This window comes from Myxine glutinosa, chromosome 1, assembly GCF_964187855.1.
Source record: "Myxine glutinosa chromosome 1, kmMyxGlut1.1, whole genome shotgun sequence".
NCBI lineage: Eukaryota > Metazoa > Chordata > Myxini > Myxiniformes > Myxinidae > Myxine > Myxine glutinosa.
The window spans coordinates 152858009-152876544 of record NC_136261.1 but is presented as its reverse complement, the minus strand read 5'-3'; the positions used below and the strand labels follow the sequence as shown (position 1 = coordinate 152876544).

Here is an 18536-nt window from a genome sequence, read left to right as displayed (position 1 = left end):
GTGACGGCCATCTTGGATTTTGACGTGGCGACCAAATTTTCAATAGCGTTCTTCCTTATGCCGAGATACACCCAAACACCAGATTAGAAATTGGTACTTCGCTTATTTTTCAAGATATTCCGCTCACAAGGTTCACACATACATGGTGTCAAACATACATGACGGCGGCCATCTTGGATTTTGACGTGGGTTGCACCCACACACCAAATTAGAATTCGGTCCTTCACTTACGTATGCACGCACGCATGGACGGAGGGGAAAACCATAGTGCCCCTTTCGCTCCGCGGTGCGACGGGGGACAACAAAACTTGTTTCTAAAGTTATGCAAAAAAATTAAAATCCCCTTGAAGGATTTCATTTGTGAGTGAGAATGTCATTGGTTACACTTTGACCAAAATGCTGCTCTGCAGTATAATAGACATTTCTCTCTATTTTACAACTTTGAGGCCATATAACGGAAAAAAGAAGAAATTAATATATGAAAAGGGGAAGAATGACGAATAGGGGTTTGTAAAAAGGTTTTGGTACCCTCCAAATCTTGAACTGTATTCATTTCCTCCTCTCCATGTTTGATGGAAGGTTTGGCTGAAAGTCTGTTGTTTGCACTCAAAGGCACATTCCGAGGTAAATTTCTTCCTTTTTCATCAAAGTTCTGCTTATGCCTTGAGACATGACTTGTAAGGCTGGCTGGTTGTGGATGCTTTGTGAATGAATCATGAGATGCACAATCACTGCCAAGCAAACTGCGTCTCACAGAACTGGCAGTTTGGCAATTCTCGTGCATCGTGTTCTCAGTCCACGAAGCCTGCATGATCCGATGAAAGGTAAAGGCAAGGGAAGAAGAAACATTAATGGAACGACAAACTCAAAGACCCTCAAGTTGAAAGTATACCTGTAAATTTCTTTTTTTTAAGACTGCAGTGCCTTTGTCAGCACAGTTATCTCCCGATTTACGAACCTTCGGTTTACGAACTTTCAACGTTGTGTACTAGAAAATTTAGACACCAAAAATTTGACTTACAACCAACTCAAAACCCGGCATTATGAACTCTTGCTCAACTTCAGCCAACTCAGTTTTCAACGACAAATTCAAAACAAGACCTCATCAACTTTTGCTCAAAAGTTTGAACGTGGAATCTACCATATAAAACACAATGTCAGTTTGTGTGTTTGTACAGATGTCTGTCCCCCTTCATAAAGCCGATTTGAGTCGGGTTTTAAAGGCCAATCTTTTAACGTGAATGCGTGTTCACTAAGGTCTATTGAGGAGGATAAAAAAGGCCAAAAACCATTTTCCAAGAAAGCGTAATTTTGTCTCTTCTATTGGACAGTGGCTTGCAAATCAAGCCTCAAGGGCGGTGTCCAGAAACTTTTTTTTAAACAATATTAAATACAAGGCACAGATAAGTGAAATTCACTGCATGTGATGTGCAACGCGCGCATTGTGAAACGAGTATTCATGGGGAGAGGGGTGGCAACATATCTGTACCACCCCATCAACATGACAATATCTTTAGAACCAAATCATATGAATATTTTGCCAATTAAAAATATATAAGCAATTACAAAATGAGAATTTGTAAAGATATGGTTTGATGTCTGCACAACACAGGTTTATCGTCAAAATAAGAACTAAAACGCCACTCAGTAGAGCGCATACTCCCGCTGTGGGTTTAGATGGAATAATACGTTTTGTTTAACATCCCCTCTCCCCAAAACAATAAATGAAAAAGAAAGTAGGCCCTAACTGTCAGAGAATTTATTTTGATATATCTCGGAATTAGAGGAGAAAAACATCATTTAAGAATAAGAATAAAAGCTTTAATGCAGTAAAACAGAAAAAATCTTTCCCAAAAAAATTTCCAAAAAAAATTCCTGGATCCGGAATAATATCCTGAGTTTCACCAAAAACTAATCAATTCTTCCTCATCCCAAGGGCAATCATCCCACCAACTTTCATCCAAATCCGTTTAGAACTTTTCCAGATATCTTGTTCACAAACACACGAACATACACACACGGACGGACACGATCTAATGTGTTACTCCCTAGCGGGAGTAATAAACCTGAAATTCGCAGAGCCAGAACCAGAATTATTTATTTGGTCTGGGAAGCCCATGCGAGGTTTCTTCTTCTTCAGCCTCTCAACCCTGGGTGAATATGCGATCTTTTTTAAAAAAATTGAAATTTTGCCAAATCTGTTTTATTTGTTTGTTAATATACCTCAGCCATTGACAAATCTGGAACTAAGTCTTTACAAGTTCATCAAATACTGACACCGCGAATGACATTCGCCGAGCTACATGTTGATATCTCTTCTGAGGTTTAAAAAAAAAAAAGAAACAGTTTTAAAGCATTATACGTATCAAACGATACATTTTATGAAACGTGGAAAACTAATACACACTTTGGTGGTTTTAAAATGACAGAATATGTCTTTATTAGAAAAAAAAAAAAACTGAACATTGAAGACGACGCTGCTAAAAAAATACACCGCTCTAACGCATAACCACAAGTTTAAACTACATTTACAACAAATATGAAAACTATTTTCATATCACAATGTTAAATATAGAATATTAGTATAGGCATATTTGGAATTTCGTGTATTTTTTTTGTTAAAAGCAAAAACTCAATTGATTTCGTAAGAAGGTATCATAAGCTTTAAAAAAAAATAGGGTGGCATTTTTTCTGAACATTCTAAGACTATGAAATCCAAAATGGCGTCCAAAATGGCCGCCGAACACTAATAATGCGATATCTTCGCGAGTACATGTGATACAATTACAAATAAAGTGTCTAAATATATGTTTTCTGAGACCAGGAATCGAATGGAATCATCAAATTTATGTTATATGTATGATCTACATGCCAAATTCCAAAATGGCCACCACGCACCCACAATGTAAACTATACCTTCTCCCTTCGCATGTAATTACAAACAAAGTATCTATTTAAAGACATGTATTTTTCACAAAGAATACATAATTAACAAGCCAACAAACAGATCTAAATAAAATGAAATACTTGATTTACTGTTCAATCTCTTAAATCGTTTAAACAGGAAGATGCAAAAAGTCATACTGATTAAATGCCTGGCTTTCATTTAGTATTTTTAACAATGGATATCAAGTGAATTATAATTTTGTGAATGTCATCGAAAGTAACACCTCAATCTTCACAGTCTTCATTTATCCCTGGTTGGACAGTTTTGTTGTTGCAGCTGAAAACCCAGCATCCACAAACTTCCGTACATGGGATATTGTTCTTGCGACAGCTGCACCTTCCTTCGCATCCACGTTTGCACCCGCACTTTATGAGGTGCAATCCTGCTTCAGGAGCTGGTGGATTCAAACAGCGAACTGGAGAGAAGTGACTTGAAACTGCATCAAATGTCCAACCAAATGCAGGTGGTGCTGGGAGGCACGGGTGAGTTTCACAAGCTTTTCTCCAAATCATGGATATGTAATGTGCCCGACGAATGTGTAAGTCCAGTGAACCAGAAGTTGGTGGTAGGTTTTCTCCTTCGGCTGCACGATTTGAGTAGAGGAACCAACGGAGCTCATTCACTTTTGTGTAGATTTTGGATCGATACAAAATACAGACAAAGCGTTCCAACTGAGAGCATACATCAGCGGGCAGATCAATGTCATCATTCCCGAGCATTGCTAGTGCATCCAGGATCTCATCATCACAAGACATAAATGCCTTGAAGCACGAGTCTTTGATTCTGCCAACAAATCTACCAGACATATCGGAACCTGTCAGAGCATGAAAACCTAAAAGTGCAGAAGCACGCTTTGGTCCTAAGTTGTTGTATATGCTCCGCACAGAAATGTTCCTCTTCAGCCTGCCCTTTCCCATAAGGAAGGTTGTAGACGTTGGTAAGTTTGGATACATGTAGACAAGCAACAAAAAGACGTCTGTGTCTGGGGAACTGACAACAAGTTCTGCTTCATTGAGAACAGTTAGAGCATGCAGTACAAGCAAAGTGTCTGCCTCTTCTTGGCTGTGAGTGAGGAGCGAGTCTGGGATATCAACATTGCCCTTGGTTTGTGTTCCTGAGGTCACCATAAGTTGTTTCAGTCTGTTGTTGGAGCTCTTGCTGTGACATACAACTTTGTCAGCCAAATAGTCGGTCAGTTGTCCTTTGGCGCGGATATCTGATAAGAAGTCCTTCAGGGAAATATGTTGGATTAAAGTGTTGTCCTTCACGTGGTAATATGTTGACTTTCCCTTGGTCCTCTTTGTCCTCATCTGTTCCTTGAGTGATGTTTTGATGTACCGGTCGAACACCAATCTGACCTCATCATATTGTGCTGCCATGTTACAGATTATCTGGAGAAAGGCATCTGCAAAGTCTTGGCATGTTTTCATTTGTTCCGTTTTGATAACTGAATTTACCACAGCCATCCCATCAATAATGATCACTCGGTGTGCTGACGATTCATCTGTTGGGTGAACATTTGTATGTTCCACTGCTGTGTCTGCCACCTGCAAGGGTACTTGGATTGCTTGGATTGCCTCATTTCTGTCAGCTTGAACATGTTGTGTGTTACTGTCCAGCTTCTCAAGATGATGAAGTATTGATGCCTTATCGTATGCCAGCAGGAGGGATCCATCTGAAGCAAATAGTGATCGAGGCACCACACCAAACTCATAAGTTCCGATGCATTCCTTGAGATTCAGCTCTGGTCGACTTCTTGAAATAACAATGAACCGTTGCAACAGTCCTCGCTCTTCTTTGATTTTGACCACCTTGTCTCCCATTCAGATTTCTGCCATTGCATTGGCACTTTTGAAGGTACCCAGTTTCTTTTTGGTCATTTTGTCCCACACAGAAAGTTTTCCTTCCGTTAGGCGTTCAGTGACGAAACCTTCAAACATCTGTTGCCCAATCTCATCACGCCGAAGGATGTCGTTGGTAGCAGTTTCATTCATAACTGCTTTGGTGAGCAGGTTGTAGATCTCATCCTCATCAGTGGATTCAAATGGGTTTCCATGCTCGTGAAATACTGCACTGAGTTTGACAAACCTTTTATGCGATTCTTTAATGTAGAGAATTCTGTTTCCCCATATAAACATCGAACATCAGTTGTTGTAATTACTTTCTCTACTGAAGGCAAAGAAGGACGAAGCACATAGTTTGTATAATCTGTTTGCTTGCTGCTCAACTGGCAAATAAAGCATAGTTCAAAATCTACCGTTTTTGACTTCTTGTTAGATGAAGACTCTGCCATTTTGGTTAATCTAAGGTCTCTAAGCTATGTTATCCTGGGTGATGGTTGCTGTGGATACTTGCAACCTGCAAAAGAAGAAAAGAATATGTTAGTACACCATAAAATGGACAAGTGGAACCTTAACACTATAAAGCGAACAAACTGCTGCCGGTGACTGGATTCGAACGTCAATTTTCCGGCCACCATGTTGAAATAAAAAAGGCAGCCTCTGTCTGAAATTGTGCAAAATAAAAAGATTAGTAGTCAAGTGGAAGTTATTGTTATTATAGTCACCTCTATATACAAGTTCCAAGCAGTTCATGCTGAAAACAAAAATATTTAAACCACATTAAGTTAATTTTAGCGTCAAATTTAGGGCGTTTTGCTACGGTGGCGGCCATCTTGGATTTCAGGCCATTAGAATGTTCAGAAAAAATGCCACCCTAAATGTTTTTAAAGCTTATGATACCTTCTTACAAAATCAAGTGAGTTTTTGCTTTTAACAAAAAAAATACACGAATTTTTTTTTCATGACAAATATGGCTACAGTATATATAGAAGATAATGTTAAAAAAAAAATGAGCCCTATCTTCCAATGGTAAAAAAAAATCCTTCAAAAAATTCCTGGATCGGGAATAATATCCTGAGCTTCACCAAAAACTAATCAATTCTTCCTTATCCCAAGGGCAATCATCCCACCAACTTTCATCCAAATCCGTTCAGAACTTTTCCAGATATCTTGCGCGCACACACACACACACACACACACACACACACACACACACACACACACACACACACACACACACACACACACACACACACGAGTGAATGCATTACTCCCTCGCGGGAGTAATAATATATACTGCATTTATATAGTCTATGCTCATGGAAGAGGAAGGTGACAAAGGGTAAAAGGCAATGCACTGACAGTAGATCAGTAGGACAGCATAACAATATGTGGATGCAACAAGGGCATGAACGAAGAGGAAAAAGAGAAAAGATAAAGGAGGAAACAAAGCCACCTGCAAGTAAAAAGGGTAGGTAAATAAAGGCACAACAGGGGTGGAAAAGATCACATTTAAGATAGAGAATTGTGGTGCCCGATCAGTTTTGAAGTACTGAAGGGAAGAGTTCAAATAAACAAACTGAATAAAATGATTAAACAATCAAGAGAAAATAAGAAAGGAGTCTACATTTGGTCGGTTTCACAAGGAAAGGATTACTGGAAGAATGCATGTGATCTAGAGAGACTGGGGAAGGATGGAGGGTTGAAGGTTCTTCTTCTTTTTATGCAACACACGGCTGCGGGGTAGCATCATTGGCTAAGGACCCAGCCGTGCCGCTGATGCAATGCCATTTGTAGGTTAGGGCAGGAATTTGGCCAGAATGCCGGCAATAGCTCACATAGTCTTCACAAAGGACACAGTGGTATCTTTAACATCCAACAACTAATGCTGGCAGATGGACGACCAGTATAACATCCGCCCGAGGGACGGCACACACAATCACGAATCGCCCTGCCTGTGAAACACTTGGATGACAGTTTATAGCTGGGTCTGAATTCAAACAGGCTAGAAAGCCCAGTGGTGAATGTGAATACCTCTTGGCCATCCTGTCAGCCCTGAAGGTTGAATTAAGACAGCATTACAAACAGAAGAAAACAGGCCAGTCAGCAAAGTTATACAATTTCACTTTGCACATCAGCAGGCAGAACAACTTTGAAATGTGGTGCAGGTAGATAATAATGGTGATTTACTTGTATATTGCGCCTCGTGGAAAACGGATTTGGTAATCTCTTCTTCTTAATTGGAACCAGAGATGGTGACAGTGACTGCAAGAGAAAAAATAAAAAATAAATGCAAGCAGAATCAAAGGAATGAGAATCAAGAAAACAAACAACTAGAACGGCACTCTTCGACATCACGACATCGACTGATAGGCCTCCGCCCATCATATTACATCATTATACATACTTGCACCAATTTTGATTTAAATCCCTTCAGCTGTTGTCAAGTACAATATTTGTACCTGAAATGACCTCTGACACCAAAATGTCATCAGTTCATCTATAATCATAATATATACTAAAAACCAAGTTTGGTCAAAATCCATCACTAGTTCACAACTTAGCTCAGTAATAAAATTGTTACTTAAGATGACCTCTGACCTTTGATCTCTTGACCCCAAAATCAAATCAGTTCATCTTTACATCATTATACACATGTGTAACAAGCTCGACTTAAATCCCTTCATCTGTTCTCAAGTTATCGCGGCAACAAAAACCTATCACGGACGGACGGACAACCCGAAAACATAATGCCTCAGGCGACTTTGTCGGCGAAGGCATAAAAACATCACAATAACGAATTGAATAAACAAACTAAAACTTTCACTGTCATTATAAAAGTGCAACAGAAGTCAAAGAAACTCCAAGGACGAGTGCAAAAAACAAAAAAATTCATCGGATGGACTTTGGAACTCACCTCCGACTTCAAGTCCTGCAAAATATCACCAAGAAGGTCGTCTTTGGAGAGATCTACTTCTCTCTGCACAAAAAGAAAATTCAACTTACAGGAATGAAGTTTCAATGATTCGCTATAGTAAAAGCACAAAGTGCGCAATATGCTATGCAAAGCCATAAAATGCGTACTGTACTGTGGGGCATGGACAGTTGGGCAGACATGAAGACAGGTAATCGGGTATAAGGGCACATATTTATACAAAGGAAATGATAGATGAACCACTCTTACAGTAAAAGAGGGTTTTCACAACTCAAACTGGTTATTGCACTGCTAAGAATGTCAAAGCACATGCCCTCCTCACCTCGGTCTTTTTGCTGGCACTCGCCATAAACATGGCCTTGATGTTGTTTGGCTTCATTACTGTTTGTTTCTTGACATCATCTTTTTCATTCTTCTTTTTATCACCAGTTTTCCTTCTATCATCTGTTGGGACACATTATTAAACTAGAACGGCACTCGGTAGAGCACATACCTCTACCAGGCTGAATAGTTTCCATTTTGTATCCCATTGACTGATAAGCTGGATCTGGATCCGGACCTGAACCAAAATGTAATCGGCTTGTTCTTGTCACCCAACAAACTCATCCACCTATTTTTGTCACAACTAGTCCATAACTTTTTGATACTGTGCTGCAAGTCCTTTTGGCCCCATCACTGAATGGTGAAGAATCACTTAAAACTATAGTGGCACTCTTCAACATCACAAGGTTGACAGATATGCCTTTGCCCACATTATTACATCATTACACATACTTGTACAAGTTTGATTTAAATCCCTTCAGCTGTTCTCAAGTATCACATTTCTAGCTGACATGACCTTTGACCTTTGGTGCAGAAAACTAATCAGTTCATCTTTTCATCATAATATGCACTTGTACCAAGTTTGGTCAAAATCCCATCACTGGTTCACAAGTTATCGCGGTAACAAGAGCTTTAGCCAACATGACATATGACCTTTGACCTCATGACCCCAAAGTTCATTTTCATGTTGATCAGTTCATTTTTACATCATGATACCTACCTGTACCAAGTCTGACTTGGATCCCTTCAGCCATTCTCAAGTTATCACGACAACGAAAACTTATGACGGACAGACATCCCAAAAACATAATGCCTAGAGCGACTTCGTCGGCGGAGGCATAAAAAATATTCTCGTATCCGGATCTAAATCTTCATCAAAACTGAATCCTTTCGTCCTCCTCACACAAACAACCTCTCCACCAAGTTTCAACCGAATCCGTGCATAACATTTTGAGATACCGTACGCACAGACAAACAAATATGGTTGAAAACATAATCTGCCTCCACCTTTGGTAGTGAAATCTGCATTGAACGCAAGTCCTGTGCAACGGTTGCAAGCAGAGTTCAAACCGCCAACCTGCAAGACTCAGGGCGGACACTCTAACCACTACGCCACCGAGTCTACACAAGGAAGGGGAAAGGTAGGAACGAAAAGCGGGGGGTTTTTTTTTTTTTTTTTTAATTAAACCTGATCAAAACGCGATTCAAAAGATTGTCAATTACACAAAATACACCAGAATACAGTCATATATTGACGAGTAATGATAAGGAGGTTCCAAGATAACTTCAGACTCAGTGATTGTGGTGACTTGATATTTATTTAATAATAATAATAATAATTTCTTTCAGACACAAAGTCCATACCTCAATCATCACTGTAAAGTCCTGTATTAGCATTACACAAAAAGGAGGTGATTCCACCTCTGCACAAGTGATGAAGCACGAAGGCCAACAACAACAAATCATTTTAAAAGCATGTTGTCAATGAGAATGACAGGGTTTTGAAAGTTATACACCGACTTCTTGAGCAATACTTCTAAATACATCACCTTATTCACAAAAGTTCAGGAAGCACTACGCCGGCTAGTAAGGTCCAACAGCCATCGAAAGGCATTTTATAGCAGACAGTGATTTTACGCAAGGATGACTGAGCAATATTGCTCCACAAAGTTATGTAATAGGAGTTCCCTTCCAAGGAATTAATTTAGACGCAGGAGGACAACATAAGCCCATCAAAGCCTGTGTGGTTATAACTAGACTATGGGTTGTTTGTTTGTGCTCAATCCCTTTTTAAATGCTGAGCTTCAAGCAAGGAATCAGCAAGTACCATTATAAAAGTCTTTGGAAATGCTGTCGGGGCACGAACAACCGACCTTCCAGTCTTAGGGCTTTATTGGTTTTTAGCTCACCTGGAACTGAATGAATGAATGAATATTCATTCATTCATATTCATCTGGAACTAAGTTCAGGGGAGATTATGCGATGGCGTGGTCGTTCGTCCGTCAGTCAGTCAGTCCATAAACACTTACAACTTCTTCTCCAAAACGGCTAATGGGATTGTGACCAAATTTGGCACAAATGATATTTGTTATGTTGTGACTAAAGTGTGTTCACGGCATTAAAAAATTCGAAGTCTGAGGGGGTCCATGAGGGTCAAAGTGGGTCCAGGTTTGACCCCCCCAAAATAGATATTTGCTTTCTTCTCTGAAAGTACACACAATTTCAATGAAACTTGACCACAATCTTCACCACCCATGAGATAACTGGGTTCATCTATCTGTACCAAAGTTTGTTCACGGCATAAATAAATAAATAAATAAAAAACGGGCCCCGAGAGGGTCTATGGGGTGGTTGCCCCCCAAAATAGGTATTTGCTTTCTTCTCAAAAACTACACAAGCAATTCCGATGAAACTTGAACACAACCTTCATCACTCGTGATGTACCAACGTTTGTTCATGGCATTTTAAAAAATCGAGTCCCGAGGGGATCTACTGGGGGGAGGCCCCCCAAAATAGGTATTTTTTTTTTCTTTGTTTGTTTAAAGTCTTATGATTATGTTAGTATGATTGCACATGCTGCTCTGTCTTCTAGCAACCATTGAAATTGGTTTAAAATACCTTTAGTCAGTGTAGTATACTGTTTATTCTACCAGGTGAGCGCCAGGGGTTTTGCCCCTATGTTTTTGTGTTGATGCTTGGTGTTGCAAGTGACACATGCCATCGCATCAACTGTAAATGTTGTTCCCACAAGAAAGCAGTGCTGCCTGCTTTATAGAGACCAAAAGATGATAAATGTTAAATTATGATCTTGACACATCTTAACAATAAAACTTTGAGAAATGCTCTTTCACATACATCAAACGACATCATTGCATCCCATTTCATAAAAAAATAAATTGTGGTTTGAATTTTTTTTAACAGTAAATTTGTGAACATCCGATATGTATATATGATTGAAAACAATCCAAATCAAATCCCAACATTCAAGAAACTTGAAATCACTGATACATATCTGTTACGTGGTCCCCTCGGTGAATACCTGGTCTCGGTGACCCCCGGACCGTGAGAGGAACTTCGCCAGAAAGTTATATTATATATGCGCTTTCGCCACGCAATCCATATGAATTCCACCCAAGAGACAACTGATGTTCAAGGATATATTTCAATGGTAATGATACCATACAATTTCAATGATACAACCACGGAGATTTTCCCCGAGCAATCAACAATCAACAACCATCAACAATTCCCAATCCACAATCAATTCCCTAGGATTAAGATGGCCATCTTATATATGTGTGTCCCGGTGAGTACTCACGACCCCTTTTTGGTCTCGGTCCCGCACAATGTCTCTGGGCCCCTCCTGACCAAGATGATGGTCGGCGTCGCCGCACTCGGGCGGTTGAACGAACCCCGGGTGGACGTGTTTCCACCGGGCCGGTATCGTACCACTACCAGGCACCCCGGCTGCAGCCCCTCGTGGCCACGCGAAGCGGGTACGGGAAAGCAAGCCAAAAGCCCCACGCCGCTTGCAAGGCGTGTTAGGCCCCAACGGGCGACCCGTACGCGTCTTTTTAGACGGTGTCGCGAACGGCGCCAAACGCTGGGTCGGTGCACGGCCACACGACAGTTTGACGTCCACCGGGCAGGTATCCGTCCCGGTAACTCCTCTCGCCAGACAGGCTCGGGAACGCCGCTTTTCCACACGGCTCAATCAATCCCCCCTTTCGTCGGATCGGGGCGAGGAGGAAGAATACTCGTCCTTTTTCTTCCTCGTGTCTTTTCCTCTTCCGTTTCCGGTCACTTCCGTTTCCGGACACTTTTCAGAAGGGCTCCTGACCCTCCAACCACAACAACCCTTAATCTATTATACATGGATAAGCAAAGACCTGAATGGTAATTCACATACATTCATATAAATATGTAACACTCCCCCCCTTCAAGAAAGAAAGTTTGAACCCAGCGAAAACTTTCTTTGCCGGCCAATTTGGAGAAACAAACCAGATAACTCAACCCCCCCACATTATCAGTTCCCCCCGGGCTCAGTTATCACTTGAAAATAAAGCAACCAAAATTTCCCCACAACCCCTCCAGATTACTCCCTCTGGACTAAGCACCAGCAACGACATTGTCCCTGCCAAATCAAACTCCCTCTCATGACCCTCTGACTTTGACCGTCAGTTTCTTGTGAATGAAGGTTAAGGGGTTGATCAAAGATCCAAAGTTAAGCAACTCGATAGCACTTTTTCCGGGAGGCCAAGCCGAGTATTCACTACATGGATGCCTTGACGAACGTGGAGTTCACGGTTAGTCCGTGCATGAAAATTCACTACATGGACGCCTTTAGGAACGGCGTTCACGGTTAATCCGTGTAGGAATCTTGGCTCAGCGGCTCCGCCGCATTCAGTGCTTCAACTTCTCAGAACTTCCCTAATAATTATGGTGGGACCGCTTGTCCCTGTAGTCCCATAAATAGCGGTCTCCTTCTCGGCCACTACTTTGACAATCCTTCCTTCGGGAGCTGCCGTAACTCAGGGAGCCTCCATAATAATATTGATTGCGGCCACCACCAAAACTACCGCCCAGTTGTCCTCTCCTGTAGACCTCTCGATGCCTACGAAATGCCTTCCCGACTGTTATGGTCCGACCCTCCAAATCCTTGCCATTCCAATTCTTCTCTGCCTCTCTGGCGTCTTTTGTGCTGGCAAACGTGACAAAGCCGAACCCTCTTGACTGTTGCGTTTCCCAGTCTCTTACCAACCGCACTTCCACCAGCGGCCCATATCTGTTGAAGACAGAGGTCAGAACTTCTTCCTCTGTTTTGAAGTTCAGTCCCCCTACAAATAACTTGGCACTTTTGTCGCCATCCCGAGCTGGTGTGGTGTTATTTTCCCTGCTGGGCTCTTTACCAACCCTCAGGTTACCATAAACTTGACCCCCGGCCAAATCATTCCCGATAACCACAGATACACCCTCTACAGGAAGCGTGGCTTGTAAACCGACGGTGACCGGTCCTGACACCAAATCGGACTCCAAATGGATGACATGAAGGGGAGCACTAACACCGCCCCCGATCCCCTGTAAACGAACACTATCCCCCGTTGCCGTCTCCTCGGACCATGGCAAAATACCTTCAAGCATTAAAGATTGATGTGCCCCTGTGTCCCTCAATATCCTAACCGGTTTCCGGTTAGTCGAGGCTCCATCCCGTGACACAAACCCCTCTGAAATAAATGGTTGGTAACCCTTTTGATGGCGATTTCTCACAATGGCCATTGCATTTGGAGTCGTAATAGTCGGACTCCGCTCGGGGTCTTCCCTTTTCCGGAGGTAACATTGGGACATCAAGTGTCCAGTTTTATGGCAAAAAGCACAAGTAGGCCCGGGGGAGAACCTCGGGGTCGGCCTTGAGCCCCCCGAAAAATAAGTTTGTCTTGGGTCCGTAGCCCTCTGATTTCTAACAGTTGGGGTATCATAGTTGTCCCCATAATCATCTCGAGGTCGCCGCCATGTATTGTCGTTCTCCGCACCTGCTGTTCCCCACCTCCCCTGCGGAGATCTAGGCGAGGAGTTAGGTTCGTGGACCCCTATTCGGTGGGTTAAGGCATAATCATCTGCCATGGGGGCTGCGTCCCACAACTTTGGTACTTTCTTTTCCTGCAGGTACACTTTGATGTCCTCGTGGACACACTGCTGAAATTCCTCCACCAGGATCAAGTCACGCAATGTTTCGAAGTCTTTCCCGACTCCTTTTGACTCACACCACCGATCAAACATGTTTTCTTTCACTCTGGCAAACTCCACATGGGTCTCACTCTCCCTCTTCCTGGCATTCCTGAAGTTTTGCCTGTAAGCTTCCGGAACCAACTCATAGGCTTTGAGGATGTGCTTCTTCAGTACCTCATAATCTGCACATTGGTCCATTGGTAGCGCCGAATAAATCTCTTGAGCTTTTCCCACCAGCACACTTTGCACGACTATGGTCCAGGCCTCCTCCGGCCAGTTTAATTGTCGAGCCACTTTCTCAAAGTGTGGAAAAAATCTCGCGACTTCCTTTTCACTGAACGGTGGAACCAGCCTCACATGTCTGCCCACATCCCAGGTTTTCTGGTAAGGTGTCGATCCCGTCAGCAAGGGTGGTGCCTCTCCCCGTTCTCTCAATAACTCCAGCTCCTTGAATTTAATTTCTTGCTGAAGCTCCATGTCACGTTCCTTTAATTCCCTTTCCGCTTTTCTCTCCTCTGCTTCGAGTTCCCTTGTTTTCATCCTTTCTAACCTTTCCTGGAGTTCTCGTTCCCCTCTCCTTTCTGCTTCTGCTCTTTCCTTTTCTGCTTTCCTTTCTTCTTCTGCTAACCTTTCCTGGAGTTCTCGTTCCACTCTCCTTTCCTCTGCTTGTTTCTCTTCTCTCCTCTCTTCTGCTTTCCTTTCTTCTTCTTTGATCCGTTCCTGGCTCCGTAATTGCAACTCCAGTTTCCGGAGCTCAACGTCTTCTGGTTCTTCGGGTAGCCACTCCCAGGCTAACTCGTCCCATGTTCCTAATCCCACCATAGATTGTATCACCGTGGTCTGCAACTCTGCCTTCCTCAAATTAGTTCGGACCTCCAAGTTAAAATGTTTGGCCAATTTCAAGAGGTCCGACTTTAGTAACGCTCGGAACTGTGCCTCACTCGGTGTTACCGCAAAGTTCTGTGCCACAAACGCCATGGTGACTATCGTTAACACCTGTTAACCTTCACCCAAGACTTTACCCCAATTTCCCCCAAAGATTTACCAATTAATACTTAATTAATAAATTTTAATTAATAAAAATATTATTTTATTATTTTATACAAATACAATTTTAGATCCCGGACGTAGACCCAATTGCGAAGCCGCAAATCGTAATTTGGACGAGCCCCCAATTCTGTTACGTGGTCCCCTCGGTGAATACCTGGTCTCGGTGACCCCCGGACCGTGAGAGGAACTTCGCCAGAAAGTTATATTATATATGCGCTTTCGCCACGCAATCCATATGAATTCCACCCAAGAGACAACTGATGTTCAAGGATATATTTCAATGGTAATGATACCATACAATTTCAATGATACAACCACGGAGATTTTCCCCGAGCAATCAACAATCAACAACCATCAACAATTCCCAATCCACAATCAATTCCCTAGGATTAAGATGGCCATCTTATATATGTGTGTCCCGGTGAGTACTCACGACCCCTTTTTGGTCTCGGTCCCGCACAATGTCTCTGGGCCCCTCCTGACCAAGATGATGGTCGGCGTCGCCGCACTCGGGCGGTTGAACGAACCCCGGGTGGACGTGTTTCCACCGGGCCGGTATCGTACCACTACCAGGCACCCCGGCTGCAGCCCCTCGTGGCCACGCGAAGCGGGTACGGGAAAGCAAGCCAAAAGCCCCACGCCGCTTGCAAGGCGTGTTAGGCCCCAACGGGCGACCCGTACGTGTCTTTTTAGACGGTGTCGCGAACGGCGCCAAACGCTGGGTCGGTGCACGGCCACACGACAGTTTGACGTCCACCGGGCAGGTATCCGTCCCGGTAACTCCTCTCGCCAGACAGGCTCGGGAACGCCGCTTTTCCACACGGCTCAATCAATCCCCCCTTTCGTCGGATCGGGGCGAGGAGGAAGAATACTCGTCCTTTTTCTTCCTCGTGTCTTTTCCTCTTCCGTTTCCGGTCACTTCCGTTTCCGGACACTTTTCAGAAGGGCTCCTGACCCTCCAACCACAACAACCCTTAATCTATTATACATGGATAAGCAAAGACCTGAATGGTAATTCACATACATTCATATAAATATGTAACATATCACAGTAAGAAGTTGAAGAGCGAATTTGAATGCACATGCTGATTGATTTGGGATGTAGACCGCAATACGCAAGGCTATTGCATGCAGAAACCTCGAGGGTGACAATGTGCCCTTTCATTTGGTAAAGCTCATGACGCCACACAGCCAATAGACTAGAGTGGTAGCTTGTATATTGGCAACAGGTTACTACAGGTAATGTCAGTCTGTGTGTGAGTCCTTGTGAGTAGAATGGAAGAGAAACATCGAGTTGTTTTTTTTAAACTGTCCATACTTTCCGTTCGATATGGGTTTTGACCACACTAGAATGGGTCTAATGGTCTAGTCCGCATGTTTTCGGCAACAAAACGGGTGAAGCCCGCGTAATGCTGACCACTTCACTTGCCAGCCTATGAAGTGAGTCTGTGCTTAGTTGGTAGTTATCTCATCAAACTCAAGGAAAGCTATTTGAACTCACCATCCAGAGCATCGTCCCGCAGATCTTCATCAAATATCTCACGGCCGTCTTCCACATAGCCACAGCCACCTATGAGATGAACAGAAAATGAAAAATTGCCACGAAGAGCAAACATCAGCAAAAAATGGGGAATTCCGAAATAACAGAAAACAATGATTTTTCCTTCAATGCGATCAAAATGATCAAAATGTATTGGTGGAAGCAAGACATGTCAAACAAGACCGGCACTCAGTAGAGAGCATACCTCCGCCTGGTTGGCCATATCATTATCACTCAATGGTGAAGAATCACTTAAAAATTCTACTATCTGGATCCGGATATTGGACTTCACCAAAATTGAATCGATTCTTCCTTGTCACACACCCAACCAGTCCACCAAGTTTCGTCCAAATCCATCCATAACGTTTTGAGATGTTCTGCGATGTATCGTTTTTGGCCCCAGCCCCCAATGGTGAAGAATCACTTTAAAATTCTACTATCTGGATCCGGATATTGGACTTCACCAAAATTGAATCGATTCTTCCTTGTCACACACCCAACCAGTCCACCAAGTTTCGTCCAAATCCATCCATAACGTTTTGAGATATCCTGCTATGTATCGTTTTTGGCCCCATCCCCCAATGGTGAAGAATCACTTAAAAAATTAAATAATCCTCATATCCGAATCCATATTAAGATCTTCACTAAAATCGAATCAAATAGTCCTTGTCAGACACCCAACCGGTCCACCAAGTTTCGTCCGAATCCGTCCACAAGTTTTTGAGATATCCTGTTATGAGTGTTACGTATCGTTTTGGCCCTATTTCCCAATGGCGAAGAATCACTTTAAAATGCTATAGCCGGATCCGAATCCGGATCTTCAACAAAATCTAATCATTTCATCCTCGTCACATTCGCCAGCTACATCTCTGCCAAATTTCGCCCGAATACATCCACAACCTTTTGAGATATTTTGTTCACAAACGGACAAACGGACAGACAAACAGACAGACAGACAGACAGACAAACAGACAGACAGGGGTGAAAACATATTAGTGATTGAACACCGTTCTCAAGAATGTTAATTAAATAATGCACAGTGTTCACAAGATGGTAAATTGAATCATAAATACAAGACAGCCATTAGTGTGGGATTACCATCATCAACAATCCACTCGTCGTCCTGCCTGTTGCGCACACGTCGACTGTACTCCTCTTCATCAACTTCATCATACACATTGTTCATGGCCTCCACCTGCAGAGTGTCCATAAGACTTCAGGTAACCGTGCGGGTAAATTACATTAACAAGCAAATCTCATGGCAATGACAAATGTGCTTCAGAATGAATGTGTTATACAATGACGTCCAACTTGCCTCATATTTGACCTTCTCTCCAGCCTTGGCTTTCCGTAATTGCTCCAAAGCCGTCTGGCGGGAACTTCGTCCTTTCTTCTCTCTACGAGAACGAGTAGTGGCCAAAGATCCTGGGAAACACGAATGCGAGTGTGAAAGCACGTGATGCATCTCAAGCACAACCCTTACACCCATTGAGTGTGTGGAAGGGACCGAAATCGAATTAGCCGCCCGGTTAACTGGACACAACACAAGCAAGCTAATGTTACCGGACATTTAGTGGACGTTGAATGAATTTATGATAACAAGGTACAATAGTCATATTCTTAATGATACCTATAATGAATGAAGGTAAACAGAACAACCAAATTTCTTGTGCAAACATTACCAGACATGCCATCAACTTCCATCGCCGACACTGGCAAATGTATTTTTCCCGCCAAAACAACTCTCAGAGACGCCCCCTTTCTGAAGTAAATATACTTCCTTTATTTGGATTGAACCATAAACATTTAAAAAATTACTAATAACAGCATTACCAATAAGGTCATAGTTCATTGCAATTCGGACAATGCTGTGTATTTCAAAAGTAATGACGACCAAGAGTGGCCGGTATTATACACCGCCCGAAGTGTTATCATCAGATAAAAAATATACTCGCGAGGCTCGGTTTAATGGAAAATAGTAAATAATTAATTTGATTGTTGATGCACATGAGGTTTTTGATAATAACACTTTACTGACCTTGTGCTTCTAAATCTGGGTGGGAACTTGTGAATTGCTTTTTTTTTATCATAATATTTGTTGAAGATCAGCGCTCATGCAATTATAATGACGAATTGTTTTCACCCGTCAAACGGACGCTGTTATTAAGTATAGTT

At 42.5% G+C, this 18536-nt stretch overlaps 1 protein-coding gene across 1 annotated transcript in view; it reads right to left on the bottom strand.

Annotated features, from left to right (window-relative positions):
- POLA1 (DNA polymerase alpha 1, catalytic subunit) overlaps nt 1–18124 on the bottom strand; it is a 202875-nt gene extending 184751 nt beyond the window's left edge. Inside the window, exons 1-8 of the mRNA XM_068120315.2 lie at nt 18044–18124; nt 17677–17786; nt 17460–17556; nt 16323–16391; nt 8046–8167; nt 7706–7768; nt 6979–7053; nt 529–805 (exon numbers count right to left, since the gene is read on the bottom strand). Coding sequence (XP_067976416.1) covers nt 529–805; nt 6979–7053; nt 7706–7768; nt 8046–8167; nt 16323–16391; nt 17460–17556; nt 17677–17786; nt 18044–18065 — 835 coding nt within the window. The 5' untranslated portion in view covers nt 18066–18124. The remainder of the gene's footprint in view (nt 1–528; nt 806–6978; nt 7054–7705; nt 7769–8045; nt 8168–16322; nt 16392–17459; nt 17557–17676; nt 17787–18043) is intronic.
- Between the last annotated feature and the right edge of the window lie 412 nt (nt 18125–18536).